We start from the raw sequence: 19202 nt of genomic DNA, 5'->3' as shown, positions 1-19202 counted from the left end.
AGATCAAAGACACCTTACTATGACCTAGAGTTCATACTACCAAGAGATATAAAGCAGAGATATTTTCACATGTTCCCTCAGACATACTTATCTAAGGTGTTAATGATGAAAAAAGGTTAAAAAAAAACGTGTGGAGTGAAATTTTTTTTTTTTTTTTAAATCTCCACAGAAAATTCAAGGGTCTTTTTCAAATCTATAGCTTGCCCACATCAGCAACTGGAAGAATGCTTAAGCTGATCAAAGTAGCCCTCCATTAACATCTCAGACATAGGCCTCGTATAATTATGACATTGGTCTAAAGCTTTTTATTTGGCTCTACTCTTTTTATTGTGTTTGTATCTATTGCTTTCTTCTAGGGAGAACAAGGACTCTCCAATTACCTTCCATGATTGCAATAAGCTAAAACTGTCCCTGGCACTTGGATAACATAACATTAGTAGTATTTTGCCTGGGCCTTTAGTTTAAAAATTCCTTCTGGTTACTCGGCTGCTGTATCTTTTATAAATCTTTGCACACTAGCTGAAACTTCAGATTTGATTCTGCTTCTTTAATTTCTTTTATTAAATTTAGAAAGGGGTGGGAGCAAATGAGTAAGAATTAATTTAATATGTGTGTGATAATTTATCAGCAGATAATTCACAAATTAAAATGCAATCATCCTCCAACCCAAACTGGATTTTCTTTTGCTTTGGGCAAGGCTAACAATAGTGTAAACCTATCCACACAAGCCTTAAGAGCTCAAAATAATAACCTCAAGTAGATCCCACACATGGCTATCCTGAGGCAAAATAAATACTTCTGAACTCTAACCTAACTTTTTCTAGGTCAGTCCATTTCTCATTCATATGATCACTATTAACAATAAATTAAATATATTTCCCTTTCCATTCTATTTTTACGCTGCTCAAGTATTAATATAGAGTCTTCCTTTGTGGCTTCTTTTAACTAAATGTACTAACTACAGTTCCAAACCTCTCTGAATAAGACGTGTTCCCCAATCCCTTATCACTTATTTTGTGTTTCTTTAGGGGTACCTACGATTTATCAAAGTTGTATCTTTTATATGCGCACACACATAAAGAGCTCAGAACAGTATACACATAAGCACCACTTTATGGTGAGGCAGATTAATGTTTAAGAATTTTGCACTACCAAGTGCACCTATCTGTCTTGCACAGAAGCAAGAAAAAAATCTCTCTGAAAATACATTACCTTTCAAGAGAGATGCCAAATACATCAATTAAATCAGTATAATTTCAGATATCAGATTATTATTACAGTTAGAAAAATTAAGAATTTCAGAAAATATAATGTGTCCTACCCTCACACCCCAAAAAATTCCACTCAGTTCCTTATTACACACTATCTGGCCTGAAATAGTACTGGAAAAGGCAAGGTATCAGACTGCAGTATTTGATAACTGTATCAGCATCAGTAACCAACGGTATGTTCTATTCATTCAAAAGACTAAAGTTAAACAAAATTCAAATCTCATGAACATTTGCTATCGCTAGGGTAGTAGACTAAAGTTTTTCAGTTATTTACATTACACAAGATACCTCATGGATTATGTTTAATTTACCACAGTACTTGGTCTATATTTCTGCTGAAAATATACTATGGGTTTCTTTTGTATAGGTACTTGGTGTGAAAGCTTTTCCATTACCAAGGACAATCTATATTTTCCTAGACCACGGTCTCCAACCAGCAAGTCAGAATCTGTAGCCAGGTTCTTTGAATATTAACCTGATTGTGAATAATATATGATGCAGTATATTTACATTTTATTTAACTTTGCCTTAACTTAAAAAAAAAAAAAAAAAAAAAAAAAAAAAAAAACTACTATGGGTGAAATCCTGACCCCATTGAAGTAAATAGCCGTTTTGCCACTGCCTTCTATAGAGCCAGGATTTCAGCTTATGTGTACAGATAGTTTTGGTACTTTGCTATTCCTGCTTATTTTATTAGTAATGATGAAGATATAATAAAGAAAATAAACACATTATCCATTAGAAGGCTTTTCGCTGGATTCATAATTAGAATTAATTAGAATTAACATTAATTGCTGACTTTGCTATTGTTGATTGATAACATAAGAAAATAAGAACTGCCATACTGGGTCATACCAATGGTCCATCTAGTCCAGAATCCTGACTTCAATAGTGGCCATTACCAGAGCTTCAGGGGGAGTGTACAGAACAGGGCAATTTTGGAGAGATCCAGTCCTGTTTTCCCCTCCCGGATTCTGGCAGTCAGAGGTTTAGGGTTGCCCTGAGCATGGGGTTACATCCCTGACCATCTTGGTTAATAGCCATTGATGGACCTATCCTCCATGAACTCATCCAGTTCTCTACTGAACCCAGTTATACTTTTGGCTATCACAATATTCCATGGCAATGTGTTCCACAAGTTAATTGTACATTGTGTGAAAAAGTCCTTCCTCTTGTTTTATTAGTTGCCTATTAATTTCATTGGGAGACCCATGGCTTTTATGTTGTGGGAAAGAGTAAATAACATCTCTCTATTCACTTTTTCCACACTATTCATAATTTTATAGACCTCCATCAGATCCCCCCCATCATCTCATTTCTAAGAAGAACAGCCCTAATCCTCTAGTCTCTCCTCATATGGAAGCTGTTCCACACCCTTGATCATCTTTGTTGCCCTTCTCTGAACTTTTTCCAGCTCCACTATATTCTTTCTGAGATGGCGCCACCAGAACTATATGCAGTATTCAAGGTGTGGGGTGCACCATGGATTTATATAGTGGCAGTATGATATTTTCTGTCTTATTTTCTATCCTTTTCCCCAATAGTTCCTAATATTCTGTTAGCCCTTTTGACCACTGCTGTGCACTGACGTTTTCAGAGAACTAGACACAATGACTCCAAGATTTCTTTCTTGAGTGGTAACAGCTAATTAATACATATGTATACATTTATATATAATTTATTATTATACAAGTGAAGTTGGGATTATTTGTTCCAATGTGCATTACATCATACTAATCAATGTTGAATTTCATCTATTTTGTTTCCCAGTCACCCAGTTTTGTGAGATCCCTTTGTAACTCTTCGCAGTCAGCTTTGGACTTAACTATCTTGAATATGTTCATTCCCTTTTCCAGATCATTAATGAATATGCTGACAATGCAGGTCCCAATACAGATCCTTGAGGGACCGTGCTGATTACCTCTCCGTTGTGAAAACTGATCATTTATTCCTACCCTTTGTTTCCTATAGTTTAACCCATTAGGATCCATGAGAGGATCTTCCCTGTTATCCCATGACTTGTTTCCTTAAGAGCCTTTTGTGACAGACCTTGCAAAGGCTTTCTGAAAAATCCAAGTACACTATATTGTACACAATATTGTATATTGTACTAAAGGATCACCTTTATCCACATGACTGTTGACCCCCTCAACAAATTCTAATAGACTGGCTAATAATTTCCAGAATCGCCCCTGGAACCCTCTTTAAAAATTGGTATTACATTAGCTAACTTCCAGTTATTGGGTAGACAGGCTTGTTTCAGCAATAGGTTACATACTACAATTAGTAGTAGTTAGTAGTTCTGCAATTTAGTATTTGAGTTCCTTCAGAACTTTTGGGTGAATACCATCTGGTCCTGGTGACTTATTACTGTTTAATTTATCAATTTGTTCCAAAACCTCATCTTGTTGACACATCAATGTGGGACAGTACTTCAGATTTGTCTCCCAAAAAGAATAGCTCTGATGTGGATAGTTCCCCCACATTCTCTGCAATGACACCGAGGCAAAGAATTCATTTAGCTTCTTTGCAATGGCCTTGTCTTTTTTGAGTGCTCCTTTAGCACCTTTGTCATCTAGTGGCACCACTGACTGCTTGTTAGACTTCGTGCTTCTGATGTACTTTAAAAAACTCTTACCAATAATTTTTGCATCTTTAGCAAGCTGCTCCTCAAATTCTTTCTTGGCCTATGTTGTTAATACTTTTACACTTAACTTGCCAGAGTTTGTACTCCTTTCTATTATCCTCACTAGGTTTTGACTTCCAAATTTAGAAGGAACCCCTTTTGCCTCTAATGGGCACCATTACTCTGCTGTTTAGCCATGGTGGCATCCTTTTGGTCCTCTTATTGTCTTTTTTGATTTGGGGTATACACTTTGTCTTAGTCTCTATTACGGTGTTTTTAAATACTCCCCATGCTGTTTACGGGAATTTAACCTTTATGATAGCTCCTTTTAATTTCTGTCTAACGAGTCCTCATTTTTGTGTAGTTTCCCTTTTAAAGTTAAATGTTACCATGGTGGGCTTTTTTGGTATTTTCACTGCTACAAGAATGCTAAATTTAATTACATTATGGGTCTTACTACCAAGAGGTTCAGCTATAGTTACCTCTTGGACCTGGGCTCCACTTAGGACTAAATCAAATATTGCCTCTCCCCTTGTGGGTTCTATGTCTAGCTGCTCCAAAAAGCAGTCATTTATAGTGTCTAGAAATTTTCTCTCTGCATCATGCCAAGATGACTGGGTAGTCAATATGAGGATAGTTGAAATCACCCATTATTACTGCACTTTCTGCTTTTGTATCCTCTCTAACCTCTCTTAGCATTTCAAAATCGTCACCACTGTGGGCCTCAAGGACCTCTCTCCTACTTTTCATTGTCATTGGTACCTACATGTACCACAAGCACTGGCTCCACCTCAGCACCACCTGTATGTTTACCTAGATGTCTTGTGAAATCAGCTACCTTCACACCCAGCAGACAATTCACCATGCAGTTCTCCCACTCATCACAAACCCAACTATCTATATTTCTAATAATTGAAATCCTCGCTACTATTGCCTGTCTATTCCCAGTAACTGGAGTCTCTGCCCCCAGAGGAATATCCTCAGTGTGAAAGGATATCATGACATGCGCTTAAAGGTGGGTCCCAACAATGGGATTATTTCCCTCCGCTCAAGTTTGTTGCTCTCCTGCCCCAAGACTTTTGTCCTCATTAACAGAACAGGGACGGTCAGACAGGAGGAGGGACCGCTCTACTACATCCCTAAAAGTCTCCTCTACGCACCTCTATGTCTCCTTTCGCTTCTCCAGTTCAGCCACTCTGGCCTCAAGAGCCCGTACTCTGTTTCTGAGGGCCATGAGTTGCTTGCACCACACATGCACATATGCCACCTGCCTACGAGGCAGGTAATCATGCATGCTGCACTCAGTGCAATAAACTGGGTAGCCTACACCCTGCTACTGGTCTTCTTGCCTGCATTTTTACCCTTGAGGCATTTTTATTTAGCCTAAATTTATGGTATGTTTGTAAAGTGTACTGGTTTTTCTTTATTCGGTCAGTTGCTTTTCTAGGGGAATTGGTGACTAATTGTTAAATCCTTCGGACTCTTCCCCCTGCAGCCAAACTCTCCTTATCATGGTAGCTCATTCAGTTGTTATGCATTCTCTCTCTCTCTCTCTACCCACCAACCTGCCCAGGATAGCATTAGCCTAGACAATTTTGTCTTATTCAGCATCATCAGTTAACACAGATATTACATTAATTTCATTTTTCTAATTTAATGAAGTTAAGATTTAAGATTGTATCTCATCAGAGTTCTTTTACACTCACCGTTTATTTGGATCTTTTATCAGGAGACCCGAAAGTAATGACTTTGCATCTGACGAGAGAGTTCGAGGGAATTTTATGTCCTCCATTAGTATTAGTTCAAACAGTTTCTCATGATCCTGGTTGTAGAATGGTAATCTCCCACACATCATTTCATACATGACAACTCCCAGGCCCCACCAGTCCACTGCACGACCATAGTCATTGTCTTCTAATACCTAAAATTAAAAATTAAAAAACCCAAGCATAAATCATATGGAGCTTCAATCAGATCTTTTCAATCAGTTTAGATTTAAGATTTTCATGTATTAATATATCTTTCAACCTCGTCATGCTGTAATATGGGGCACAGATTCCCAAAACATTGGACACAGAGACACTGACCCTACAAAGTTTATTGCTTATTACAAAATTGAGCCCAACTAGTGCTGGTTGAAATTCTATTCATGCTAAATGGTGCTGTGACAGCACAATTGTTATTTATATAAATGTCTGAGACAAACAGAACAGAGAAGGTTGTCATCAGTGTGACCAGTGCATTTTTCCTTCCCTTGTTTTCCCCATTCCTTCCCTATTACCCTATCATAGGGCCCTCCATTTCAGGAGAGGAAGGGAAGCGTGATCTACTGGCCATCAACCACCGCCGCTTTAGCACCTCTCTGACTCCTGTCTTAGGGGTTTTCTCTCTCCTCCTCCCCAACTACCTCCTCTCCTCACTTGGGCTCTCCAACTGCAGCAGGAGAGTCTAAGACTAACAAACATTTTAATATTCTTAAAGTATGCATTGCTTCCTAGCAGGCTGTTCATATGCTGGACCCCCAGCTACACTTCCCTTCACAGTCCAAAGCACAGCATACCAGAACTGATTCTGGTTCATTGAAATATGCTTGTTTCCACTGTTTATGGCTCTAGAGGACTTCTTATGCCACAACCCTTCACCCCAATATCCCCAGAGAGAATGGAGATAAGCAAGCTAGACAAGCTGATTTCAATATACCTTCATAATGAAATGGAAAAAGGTATCACAGTGGAACATGGCCATAAAGAAGCCCTAAAAGCAATGCAGTTTAGAGGTACAATGTGTATATACATATATACAGGCATCCTGAAAAGTGCTGAGTTGTTCAAATTCTTTTAATGACTCATCTAAGAACCTTAAAAACTGCGTGACAAATAGAAGTTAATAATATGAATTCCTTCATATGAAAGACACTAATTTTAAGTGCACAGGACACAAATATTTACTCAGGACAGATACACTCAAGAGGCAAAATACAAAATGCAACTTTATTTTGTAAAGAATCTTTTAAATAAACGGTAACCCAAATTTTTGTAAGAGTTCAATATAATGAATTATAGACCTGAATAATACACTACAGAGATAATTTAAGAGACACAGGTAAAGGAAATAAGAGGTTTTCCTCTGTGACTTGATAACAAAGATGCAGAGATAGAGGAAAGCTGTTCCAGACAAAAGAAGCTGCTGAGGAGAAGGATTTCACAGTGACAAAACTGTATTGAGTTGCAAAAGGAGTGGTCAGATAAGTGAAGTGACCTGGAATGGAAGTAGAAAGACACAAGGCCCTGTAAGTCAGTTACAGTCAATGCAGAGATACAGGGGGGAATAGGTTTATTTACAAAAGATAAATCCAAATTTACTTGGGACCTTGGAATGAACAAGGAGCCAGTGTAACTGTTTGGGCATGGGGATGCACTTCTTTGTACTTGTGACAAAGCAGCCAGCAGCATCTGCACATGCTGGGGTCTGAAGGCCTAAGTCTTTTGGGAGAGGACAGAAAATGGAGTTGCAATAGCCAAGATGAGAGGTGATGAAGATAAACAGAAATGGTTGGATTATATCAGTACTACTTTAAAAAACCTTTCTGTAGTTGCTCTATTGTTGAATGCTGAAATCGAAAGGGAGCAAATCTGAAACAGATAAATGGAGAAAAGACAGTTACCTACCTTTCATAACTATTGTTCTTCGAGATGTGTTGCTCATGTCCATTCCAATAGGTGTGTGCGCATGCTGTGTGCACGATTGTCACAAGTTTTTCCCCTAGTGGTGGGGCCCCCTGGAGTGGTGCCTTTGTGACAGTGTATATAGGTCCCTGCCGACCCACCGCCTGCGCAGTCCCTCTTTGCTGGAACACTCTGACAGAGGGGAGGCGGGCGGGATTTGGAATGGACACGAGCAACATATCTTGAAGAACAACAGTTACAAAAGGTAGGTAACCGTCTTTTCCTTTTCGAGTGATTGCTCATGTCCATTCCAATAGGTGACTCCTAAGCAGTTTAGATGGAGGAGGGGTCGGAGTTCACCGAGTTGTTGATTGCAGTACTGCCCTGCCGAATGCCGCATTCTCCTTCGCCTGTTTAGTGATGGCATAGTGCGACGTGAAGACCACGTTGCTGTCTTGCATATGTCCTGAATGGGGACTTGTGCGAGGAACGCAGCAGAACATGTCTGCACTCTTGTGGAGTGTGCTGTCAACGCCGGGGCTGGGATCTTAGCCAGGTCATAGCACGTTCTGATGCAGGACGTGATCCACAATAAGATGTGCTGGGACGAGATGGGAAGTCCTTTCATCCTCTCGGCGATTGCAATAAAAAGCTGTGGTGACTTACAAAACAGCTTTGTGCGTTCAATATAGAAGGCTAGGGCATGTCTGACGTCCAGGGAATGGAGTGTCAGCTCTTTGTTGCTGGCAGGAGGTTTAGGAAAGAATACCAGTTGAATATGTCCTGGTTAACGTGAAACTGGGATACTATGTTGGGTAAGAACGCTGGGTGAGGGCGTAGATGCACCTTGTCAAAGACCGTGTAGTGGGGCTCGGAAGTCAGCGCTCTAAGCTCAGACCCCCTTCTGGCCAAGGTTATGGCCACCAGAAAGGCCACCTTCCAGGAAAGGTAGGATATGGGGCAGGTGGCCAGAGGCTCGAAAGGGGGACCCAAGAGTCTGGAAAGGACCAGATTAAGATCCCACTGGGGAACGGACTGCCTCACCTGGGGGTAAAGCCTATCCAAGCCCTTAAACCGGCCCACCATGGGATTGCTAAAGACTGACCTGCCTGCCACACCCGGATAGAAGGTTTAGAGGGTAGAGGCTTGCTGCGGGGAGGTACTTTTCTGTAGGGACCAAAAGGAGAAACTCTTCCAGTTTGCCAGGTACATTGTGCAAGTGGAGGGCTTCCCGTTCCACAACAGAACTTCCCTAACAGAGTCCGAGCACTGCAGTTCAAGCTGGTTCAGCCATGGAGTTTCCATGCCATGAGGCGGAGGGACTCCAGGTTGGGGTGTTGTAGTTAGCTGTGATCCTGTGTGATGAGGTCCGGGAGCATAGGAAGGGCCACTGGCCTGTTCACTGATAGGTTCAGCAGCATGGTGAATCAGTGCTGTCGGGGCCACGCTCGTGCTATGAGGATCATTGAAGCCTTGCCCTGCCGGATCATGAGGAGGACCTTGTGTATGAGAGGGAAAGGTGGGAATGCATAGAGCAGGTGGTAGGTGAAAGGCATCCGCTATGGAGCCGCGGCTCTGGTTCTGAAAGGAGCAGAACAGCTGACACTTTCTGTTGCTCCGCGTTGTAAACAGGTCCACGAGGAAATAGCCCCACCTCTGGAAGATTTAAAGGGCAATGTCCGCTCTGAGTGACCACTCGTGAGTGTTGAACAAGCGGCTGAGGTGGTCCGCTAGTTCGTTCTGTGTTCCCGGCAGATATGAGGCCTGTGGCTGGATGAAGTGTGCGACGCAGAAGCCCCACAGTCAAAGAGCTTCCTTGGCATGGGGAAAGGAGCAAAAACCACGCTGTTTGTATATACAGAATATCGCTGTGGTGTTGTCTGTCAGTACTGAGACACATTTGCCCTAAAGATGGGCCTGGAACGTCTGGCAAGCCAGGCGAACCACTCTCAGCTCCCTGATGTTGGTATGCAGTGAAAGTTCTGGTTGTGACCACATGCCTTGAGTTCTGATACTGCCCAGGTGCGCTCCCCAGCCCATCTGCGATGCATCCGTGACCAGCAACAGTGAGGGCTGAGGCGTGGCAAAGGGTACTCCCCCACGGACCACCTGAGACTGAAGCCACCAACTGAGGGACTCGAGAATCTTGGGCGGAATGGTAACCAGTCTGTCCAGACCCCTGCTGGGTCTGTATACCCTTGCCAACCAAGCCTGGAAGGGGCAAAGGCACAACCTGGCGTGCTGCACTACATACGTGAGGGCCGCCATATGCCCCAGAAGCTTCATGCAGGTTCAGTTCAGTATGGAGGTTCTGGCCTGAGTAGAGTCCAGGAGAGTCCCAATGAACTCTATCTTTTGGGTTGGAACCAGTGTAGACTTAGACCAGTAATGGGCAACCTGCGGCCCATCAGGGTAATCTGCACAGCCGGCCACAGCTCCCAGTGGGCATGGTTCGCTGTTCCTGGTCAATGGGAGCTGTGGGAAGCGATGTCCAGCACATCCCTGCGGCCCGCACCACTTCCTGCAGCTCCCATCAGCCGGGACTGGCGTATCACTGTCACTGGGAGCTGTGGGCGGCCATGCAAATGTAAACCAACTGCCTGGCGACCCACCAGCGGATTAACCTGCCGGGCCGCAGGTTCCCCCACACTGACTTAGACAGAATAAGCCCCAGCCTGCCAAAAATAGTTCGTGCCAGGGCCATATGCTCCAGCACTTGCACTCAGGAATTGCCCTGGATGAGCCAATCGTCCAGGTACGGGAAGGCCTGTACCCGGCGTTTGCGCAGGAAGGCTGCCACGGCTGCCACTTTGTGAACATGTGCGGGGCTGCTGAAAGTCCGAATGGTAGTAGGGTGAACTGATAGTGCAGGCCGCTGACTATGAATCTCAGGAATCTCCTGTGTGCCGGAATAATTGATATATGAAAGTACGTGTCCTTCAAGTCGAGGGCGGCGTATCAGTCCCCCAGATCCAGAGAAGGAAAGATGGTGGCCAGAGAGACCATAAGAAACTTCAGCTTTCTTATGAACGTGTTGAGGTTTCGCAGATCCAGGATAGGCCTGAGCCCACCGTTGGCCTTGAGGATGAGGAAATATCAGGAGTAGAGCCCCCTGCCCTTGAACTCCTGAAGAACCTCTTCTATTGCCCCCAGCATGAGGAGTGATTGCACCTCCTGTAGCAGAAGTTGCTCATGAGAGAGGTCCCTGAAGAGGGATGGGGAAGACTGGTGGGAGGGCACAGAATTGGATACAATATCCCACCCCTACCGTGCTCAAGACCCAGCAATCTGAACCCAAGGACGGCAAAAGTGGGACAGACGATTCACAAAGGGAGGGAAAGGATCCGGGATTTGGGCTGGCACTCTGTCCCCAGGCGCATCTTCAAAAGTTTGGCTTAGAGCCAGGGGGCTGCTTGGAGCCCTGACTCTGGCTGGACACTATGGGGGACAACTCCTGTTGTTTATGTCCCTCCTTCAATTATAGTCCTGCCTGGGGGGACCTGGATAGAATCGTGAGGGGGCTGAGGCTTGAAGGGTTTTCTCTGGGGTGCTGGTGTGTGAATTTCCAGAGACTTAAGGATTGCTCACAAGTCCTTGAGACTGTGCAGTTTCGAGTCTGTCTTGTCAGTGAACAGCCCCTCACAGTCAAATAGGAGGTCCTGTCTGGTGTTCTGAATCTCTGCCGGGAGTCCCAAGACCTGTAGCCATGAGCTACGCCTCATTGTGATGCCCATGGCCATGGTTCGCGCTGACGAGTCGGCGGAGTGCAGAGCAGCCTGGAGGAAGGTTCTAGCCACCACCCTGCCCTCTTCCAGGACTGCAGCAAATTCCTGTCGGGATTCTGACGGAAGCAGCTCCTGAAATTGGCATTCCAAGAGTTGTATGCATAGCCGCTAAGTACCGCCTGCTGGTTGGAAATTCGAAGCTGGAACCCCCCAGTTGAGTACACCTTTCGACCGAAGAGGTCCAGCTTTTTAGCGTCTTTATTCTTAGGGGCAGGCCCTGACTGACCCTGCTGCTCTTTGTGGTTTGCTGCATCCACTACCAAGGTCCCGGGTGGGGGGTGGGTGAAGAAGTGCTCGTACCCCTTCTGAGGGACAAAGTAATGCTGCTCTCCTCCCATGGCCTTCGGTGGTATAGAGGCCGGGGTTTGCCAGAGCACCTTCGTGGTGTTCTGAATGTATTTTATAAGTGGCAGTGCCACCTTGGAGGAACCCTCCGGGGCGAGTATGTCCACCATAGGGTCCAAGTCTTCCACCACCTCCTCCATCGCCATGTTGAGGTTCTGGGCCACCGTCCTAAGGAGGTCCTGGTGGGCTTTCATGTCCATCGCTGGAAGGGACGAGGTAGTGCCCGCCACTGCCTCATTGGGTGGGGAAGAAGACGAGGCTCAACGTGGGACGGGGTCTTCCTGCCCCTCCGGTTCCCTGGTGACTTGCTCACGGACATCCATCGTTGCTGCTACTGGTGGTACGGGAACCGCCATCGTTGGCGTCTCTGACCTTGCACTTGATGCAGGAGACCCGGGGTCTGAACCCCGTGGTGGGTCCTCGAGAGCCCTGGTCTGATCTGGGACAACAGACGTCGCAGAAGGAGGGGCACGAGCAATGGAGACCACTGATGCTGCCCTGGAACCATGCCCTGGGCCCTGGTGGTAGGCCCAAGGTGTCCAAAAGAGCCATTGTACCGGTCCCTGCTACTGGGGAGGCCAGGACACCATCGGTACTGAGTGTTCCCCCACCTTACAGTGCTGAGACCGGTGCCGGGATCTCGACCGGTACCGGATGTGTTGGGACACGTATGACTCCACCTCTGACTCTGATGAATAGTCCGAGCCCGACCAGGGAGGGGTGTATCCCGATGGTGCCAGGGAGCAGTATCGCGGCAATGAGGAATGGTGCCACATCATGGTGGGCTTGCCCCGGTGCCAGATAGGAGGTGCCGCCACCGCCAGTGCCGGAAGTGGTGCCGCAGCGGGTTCTTGCGCTGCCTGCACCTGATCCTGTGCACGGAAATAGGAGGCCGGGGATGGTGCCATCATGGCAATTAAGTCCCGCACAGCCTCAAATGTGTCTGGTGTGAAGAGGTGGTCCAGGTCCTCCTCCAACACTTCCCAGACTGGAGAGTCCACCCACACCAGACTCGACGGACCCTCCCCTCCACCCTTTGAGGCTGGAGTCGACAATGTCGGGACCGACGGACCAGCCTTCTGGTGTCCCAATGTGGGATGCACCACACTGGAGTCCTGTCCGCTCTTCTTGACAGGGGAGCGGCCTTGTTCCGCCTTCTTCTTCTTATGCAGCACTGGGTATTGTGATCGGTGCCACACCGATGAGCCGGCCTTCCGCACAGGGGAGCGGTGCTGATGCTCCTTATGCGGGGCTTCCCTAGGTGCTGAGATGTCCCGCACCGAGGCCGGTGCGCTGTGAACTGAGGCTGCCGGTGCCAGCTCTTGAGTCAGTTGGGGCCAGAGAGCGGATTCCATCAAGAGGAGCTTGAGGCAATAGTCTCTCCCACCTCTTAGTTCTGGGCTTAAAGCCTCTGCAGATGGTGCACTTGTCTTACAAATGACCCTCCTCCCAGGCACTTCAGACACGCGGCTTGCGGATCCCCTCTCGGAATAGGCTTACCACACCTAAGGCACGACTTGAACCCCTGGGGCTGCGGCATGCCCCAGCGACGGGGGAAAATATTTTTTGGGGGGGGACCCCCAACTTAAACTGACTAACTAACTAAGATAGTGAAGGATAACAACCTTATACAAAGCAACAGAGAGTCCTGTGGCACCTTTAAGACTAACAGATGTATTGGAGCATAAGCTTTCGTGGGTGAATACCCACTTCGTCAGACGCATGTACAGACCATATACAGGGAAAACCATTAGGAAGCACTTGCTAAAGCAAGAGACCAGATGCTCCAACGACCATCAGTGGCGGTAAGAAGGAACTGAGCAGGCGCCGGGTTGGTAAGGACCTAATACACCACCACAAAGGCGCCACTCCAGTGGGCTCCACAGCCGACCCCACAGGTACTGCTAGGGTAAAAACTTCAGACAATCGTGCACACAGCATGCACACACACCTATTCGAATTGACATGAGCAATCATTCAAAGAAGAATAGTATTTCACACAAGCTACAAATGATCACTGAGGCCAAGAGCTTAGCAGAATTAAAAAAAGAAGAGGACATATATGGATAATGAGAATATCCAGATGTATACTAGTCCTGATTTTTTTTTCCTTCTAAAAACATCCTAAGTGAAATAAACCCTCATACTTTAGGGCACAAGGCAATCTAACCTTTGAAAGTTAGGGAAAAGTTTCTTCCTATGACCAGGTTATTCCACAACTGTCTTCTAACAGAGCTTCTTGCACCTTCCTCTGAAGCATTTGATACTGGCCACGGTAAGAGACAAAACACAGACCAGGTGAACCACTGGTCTGGGTCAGTATGGCAATTCCAATGGCCCCATGTCAATGTATACGCTCGAATACTTAGTCTTCACTATCATTAAAGATTAGTAGTATGATAAAAATGTATATTACTAAGGGCATGTATATAACTAAGATCAAGAATAGTAAGTTTTAACTCATGCTATTTATACATCAATTATATTTAGTTATGCCAAAACACAGAGACTCATCAGATACTCTTTATTATATCAGAATTTGATATTTTCAAGGAAAAGGTGAGATTTTGGAGAGTGTAAAATTAAACTAATTTCCTGTATACATACAGGTGACCAAATGAATTAAAATTACTTCTGCTTTTTAAGATTAAATATTGTATGAGTAGGAGACTGTTGCAAGCGAGTCGCTGAAAAACTGAATATCAATTTGTGATGTTTAGAATCTTTTAATCACCATTTTCTCTAACTTAGAGGAAAGGTAAATTTTTCACATATGCGGTCATTTCTACTGTTAGCATTTTTCTTGTAATGACAGCAAAATAAATAAAACAGTGACACAATGGTACCTATACTTCACATAAGATGAGGTGTGGACTGAATGTATGAGTTAGAAAATGGCAATGAAGAAAAAAAACTTTCATTTTCTGAACAAGGCATTATCACATGGCCAATAGCTGGAATGTACTGTATGTGGGGCTTTACCTAATAATAATAAAAAGTATGAGCAATCTTTTGCTGCATTCCCACAACAGCAACAAAACAGTAGTACAAAGAAAGAGCCAAATGTGATTTTTAACTTCTTTTTACATAAAATAATAAATAAGCATAAAAACTGGATTAACTGCCTCGTGAACCCGCATATCACCAGCCGGGTTCTCATCCCCAGCTGGCAAAACTGGCAACCCTTTATTTTTGTTTAAATACCTGGTTTACAGCCAACCAGAGAAGCAAGTGCATTCAAAGGTTTTAGTTTAGGAAAAAGAGCAATAAAAAAATAATGTTAAATTATGGAAAATGTGTGTCAGTTTATAATATAAATTTAATAACGTATACAATTACGTTATAGTAAAAACACATGAAATTATTTTTTTTCTTTACATCAGAAATATTATGTGCACAATTCTATCTTAAGAATTTTTCAGAATTTACAGAATGTGGAAAGTTAATGACACTGGTTAGTGCTCAGTACCTCTTAGGATCAAATCTATATTAAGTGTATATGTACAAGAGTGAGGCCTGGACTACACTAGGCTTTTATGTCGAATTTAGCGCCGTTACATCGAATTAACCCTGCACCCGTCCACACCACGAGGCCATTTAGATCGACATAGAGCTCTCTTAAATTCGACTTCTGTACTCCTCCCCAACGAGAGGAGTAGCGCTAAATTCGAAATGGCCATATCGAATTAGGCTAGGTGTGGATGGAAATCGACGCTAATAGCTCCGGGAGCTATCCCACAGTGCACCACTCTGTTGACGCTCTGGACAGCAGTCCGAGCTCGGATGCTCTGACCAGCCACACAGGAAAAGCCCCGGGAAAATTTGAATTCCTTTTCCTGTCTGAGCAGTTTGAATCTCAGTTCCTGTTTGGACATCATGGCGAGCTCAGCAGCACTGGCAACGATGCAGAGCTCTCCAGCAGAGGTGACCGTGCAATCCCAGAATAGAAAGAGGGCCCCAGCATGGACTGATCGGGAAGTCTTGGATCTCATCGCTGTGTGGGGCGATGAGTCCGTGCTTTCAGAGCTGCGCTCCAAAAGAAGGAATGCTAAGATCTACGAGAAGATCTCCAAAGCCATGGCAGAGAGAGGCTACAGCCGGGATGCAAAGCAGTGCCGCGTGAAAATCAAGGAGCTGAGACAAGGCTACCAGAAGACCAAAGAGGCAAACGGACGCTCCGGATCCCAGCCCCACACATCCCGTTTCTACGAGGCACTGCATTCTATCCTAGGTGCGGCCGCCACCACTACCCCACCAGTGACCGTGGACTCTGAGGATGGGATATTGTTCGCGGCCGGTTCCTCGTCGGACATGTTAGCGGACGTGGAAGATGAAGAAGGAGATGAGGAGGACGAGGCAGTCGACAGCGCTGGCACCGCTGATTTCCCCGACAGCCAGGAGCTCTTCATCACCCTTACCGAGATCCCCTACCAACCGTCCCCATCCCTTACCCCGGACACAGAATCAGGGGAAGGATCAAGCAGTAAGTGCTGTAAACATGTAAACATTTATTTTAACAGAACGGGAATATTTATAATATTAACAATGTGTTTTGACTAAAGTGCTTTAAACATGTAAAAAATTGTCTGCAACAAAACTGGAATATTTACAATGGTAACAAAGGGTTTCTCATGATTTGTCTGCCTTAGGCTCTTCACAATTTAGTCCCAAGTATTTAAAAAATTTTTTACAATGTCCGGTACTTCATGATTCTGCGGCCCAAGACGCTCCACTCTATAGTCCCAGTGCACCTACGCGAAAATCGGTCAATATGGCCGGGGATTGAGGCGAAATCCTCATAGGAGAACTCCTCGTAGGTCTCATGGAGGTGGATTTCCAGCCTGTTCATCAGGTTCCTGGGTAGGGCGATCTTATTTGGCCCTCCGTGGTAGGAGACGTTTCCCCGCCACGACACAATCAAGTACTCCGGGATCATCGCACGGCATAGCATGCCAGCATACGGCCCTGGTTTCTGCATGCTTTCCCTAAGCATGCGTTCCTTCTGGCTGTCCGAGATCCTCAGGAGGGTGATGTCGCTCATGACGCCCTGCTTTGAATTAGGGAGGGGAATGTTAGTATTGGGACTGCTTTACAGCCACGCGGTGGAGGGAGAGGGGCAGCATACAGGGATCTTTCCCTGGGACAGCCGCGAGGCGGTGGGACAGGGGCAGAGTTGATGCTGTCCTGATTGCTGGCAGCAGAGACTGGCATTGCTTTCAATGTGAAAGGAGGCCAGTGCTACTATTAGAGTTTTAAGCAGCCACAAGTCTACGGCTTACCATGATTGCCCGCTACAGAAGTTCAGGTGTCCAGCCACGCTTCTCAGATCACTGCAAGACCACCGCAAGTCCACAGGCACTGAAGGCAAGGGCCGAAAATTCGACCTTGTCCTGAGTGCGCATGTGAGAGGTGGAGTGCATGGTCTTGTTCACAGAGAAAGACTAGGTTCTTTGTACACAACTTCATTTATCTGTCTCAGGAATTCACTCCCTTTTTACCATTCACACAGACACATCTGCGACTGTCTCCCAACCCAGCCTGTCAGCACACTCCCAGAGGCTAGCACAGATTAGGCGGAGGAAGAAGAAGACGCGTGAAGACATGTTCTCAGAACTAATGGGCTGCTCCCGAGCCCAGGCAGCCCAGCAGACACAGTGGAGGGAGAACTTGTCACAAATGCACCGAGTACTCATGGAACGGGAGGAGAGGTGGCGTGAGGAGGACCAGCAGGCTACTGAAAAGCTGCTTGGACTAATGAGGGAGCAAACGGACACGCTCCGGCGCCTTGTGGATGTTCTGCAAGACCGGAGGCAGGAGGACAGAGCCCCGCTGCAGTCTATCTCTAACCGCCCTCCCCCGCCACCAAGTCCCACACCCCCCTCACCCAAAGTCCAAAGAAGGAGGGGCGGCAAGGACCGTTAAAACTTTCAGTCAACCCCTGCAGACTGCTCTAGCACTAGAAGGCTGTCATTCCCCAAAATTTGAAAAGTCCTTTCCTACCCACCTCACACAAGCCCCCGTGCAAGTTTCACCCCCCACGTTTCATGTGTGGTTCATAATAAAATATTTGTTTCTGTTCATTACTGTTTCCATCCTGTTCTTTTGGAGGAGAGTCTGTCTGAAGGGGGGGAAGGGGCTTGGTAATTGGACAGGACAGTCACCTTTAGCAGGCTACAGAGGCGGGGTCAGGTCCAGCATCAGGACACATACACAGTGCAGTCACTGGTTACCCTGGTCAGTCTTGGAGGTGGTTTTCATGTTCTGGGGGGAGGAGGGGGTTGCTCTGTGACTTTGTGGCGGGGGAGGGCAGTTACAGATCTTATGCAGCGGTCCTTATCCTGGCTCACAGATCCACGCAGCAGGGGATCTGTAACCCTACTCCCCCTGCCAGAAAGTCACATAGCCGACACATACACGCAGTCCCCCCCCGGAGTGCTGGCAGGCTCCATTGAAATAACCAGTCCACCAGTGCGGAGCCTGTCATTCCGGGAGTTTAGAAGCATCATTTGCATCAGAACACTAAACCCGCCCCCCGCCACAGTCTGCGTCCCTGGTTTAAAACATTCCCGCGAAAACAGTAAGACAGACAACGGTGTTCATTAACAAAATTGAACTGATTTTATTTTTTGGGAAGGGGAAGGGGGTGAAGGGGGTATGTAACTGGAGAGGATAGTCAAAATGAACTGGGTAAAGAAACTGGGGCAAGTTCAGCTTCTGTGTCCACAAACTTAACAGTCACCGGTTAGCCTGCTCAGTCAGGAACCTTGCTTTCAAAGCCTCCCGGATGCACAGCGCGTCCCGCTGGGATCTTCTAATCGCCCGGCTGTCTGGCTGGGCGTAATCAGCAGCCAGGCTATTTGCCTCAACCTCCCACCCCGCCATAAAGGTCTCCCCCTTGCTCTCACAGAGATTGTGGAGCACACAGCAAGCTGCTATAACAATGGGGATATTGGTTTCGCTGAGATCACAGCCGAGTCAGTAAGCTTCTCCATCTCCCTTTGAGACGGCCAAAAGCACACTCCACCACCATTCTGCACTTGCTCAGACGGTAGTTGAACAGTTCTTTTTCTGTGTCCAGGGCGCCAGTATAGGGCTTCATGAGCCAGGGCATTAGCGGGTAGGCTGGGTCCCCGAGGATCACTGTAGGCATCTCCACATCCCCAAGACTTATTTTGTGGTCCGGGAAGTAAATACCTTCCTGCAGCCGTCTAAACAGACCAGAGTTCCTGAACACGCGAGCGTCATGAACCTTGCCCGGCCATCCGACGTTGATGTTTGTAAAACGTCCCCGATGGTCCACCAGTGCTTGCAGCACCATTGAAAAGTAGCCCTTTCTGTTGATGTACTGGCTGGCCTGGTGGTCCGGTCCCAGGATAGGGATGTGAGTCCCATCTATAGCCCCACCGCAGTTTGGGAATCCCATCGCGACGAAGCCATCTATGATGGCCTGCGCGTTTCCCAGGGTCACTACCTTTGAGAGCAGTACCTTAACGATTGCGTTGGCTACTTG

The 19202-nt window shown here is 46.1% G+C and overlaps 1 protein-coding gene across 2 annotated transcripts in view; it reads right to left on the bottom strand.

Annotated features, from left to right (window-relative positions):
• The window catches only part of AKT3 (AKT serine/threonine kinase 3), a 246903-nt gene that overhangs the window by 32634 nt on the left and 195067 nt on the right, over nucleotides 1-19202 (bottom strand). For both annotated transcript variants that reach the window (XM_024210264.2, XM_024210265.2), the window contains one exon: nucleotides 5604-5818. In XM_024210264.2, the coding sequence (XP_024066032.1) occupies nucleotides 5604-5818 (215 nt within the window). The remainder of the gene's footprint in view (nucleotides 1-5603; nucleotides 5819-19202) is intronic.

This window comes from Terrapene carolina, unplaced genomic scaffold, assembly GCF_002925995.2.
Source record: "Terrapene carolina triunguis isolate 2854851 unplaced genomic scaffold, T_m_triunguis-2.0 Scaffold85, whole genome shotgun sequence".
Classification (NCBI taxonomy): Eukaryota; Metazoa; Chordata; order Testudines; family Emydidae; genus Terrapene; species Terrapene triunguis.
This window is presented reverse-complemented; position numbering and strand designations above follow the sequence as displayed.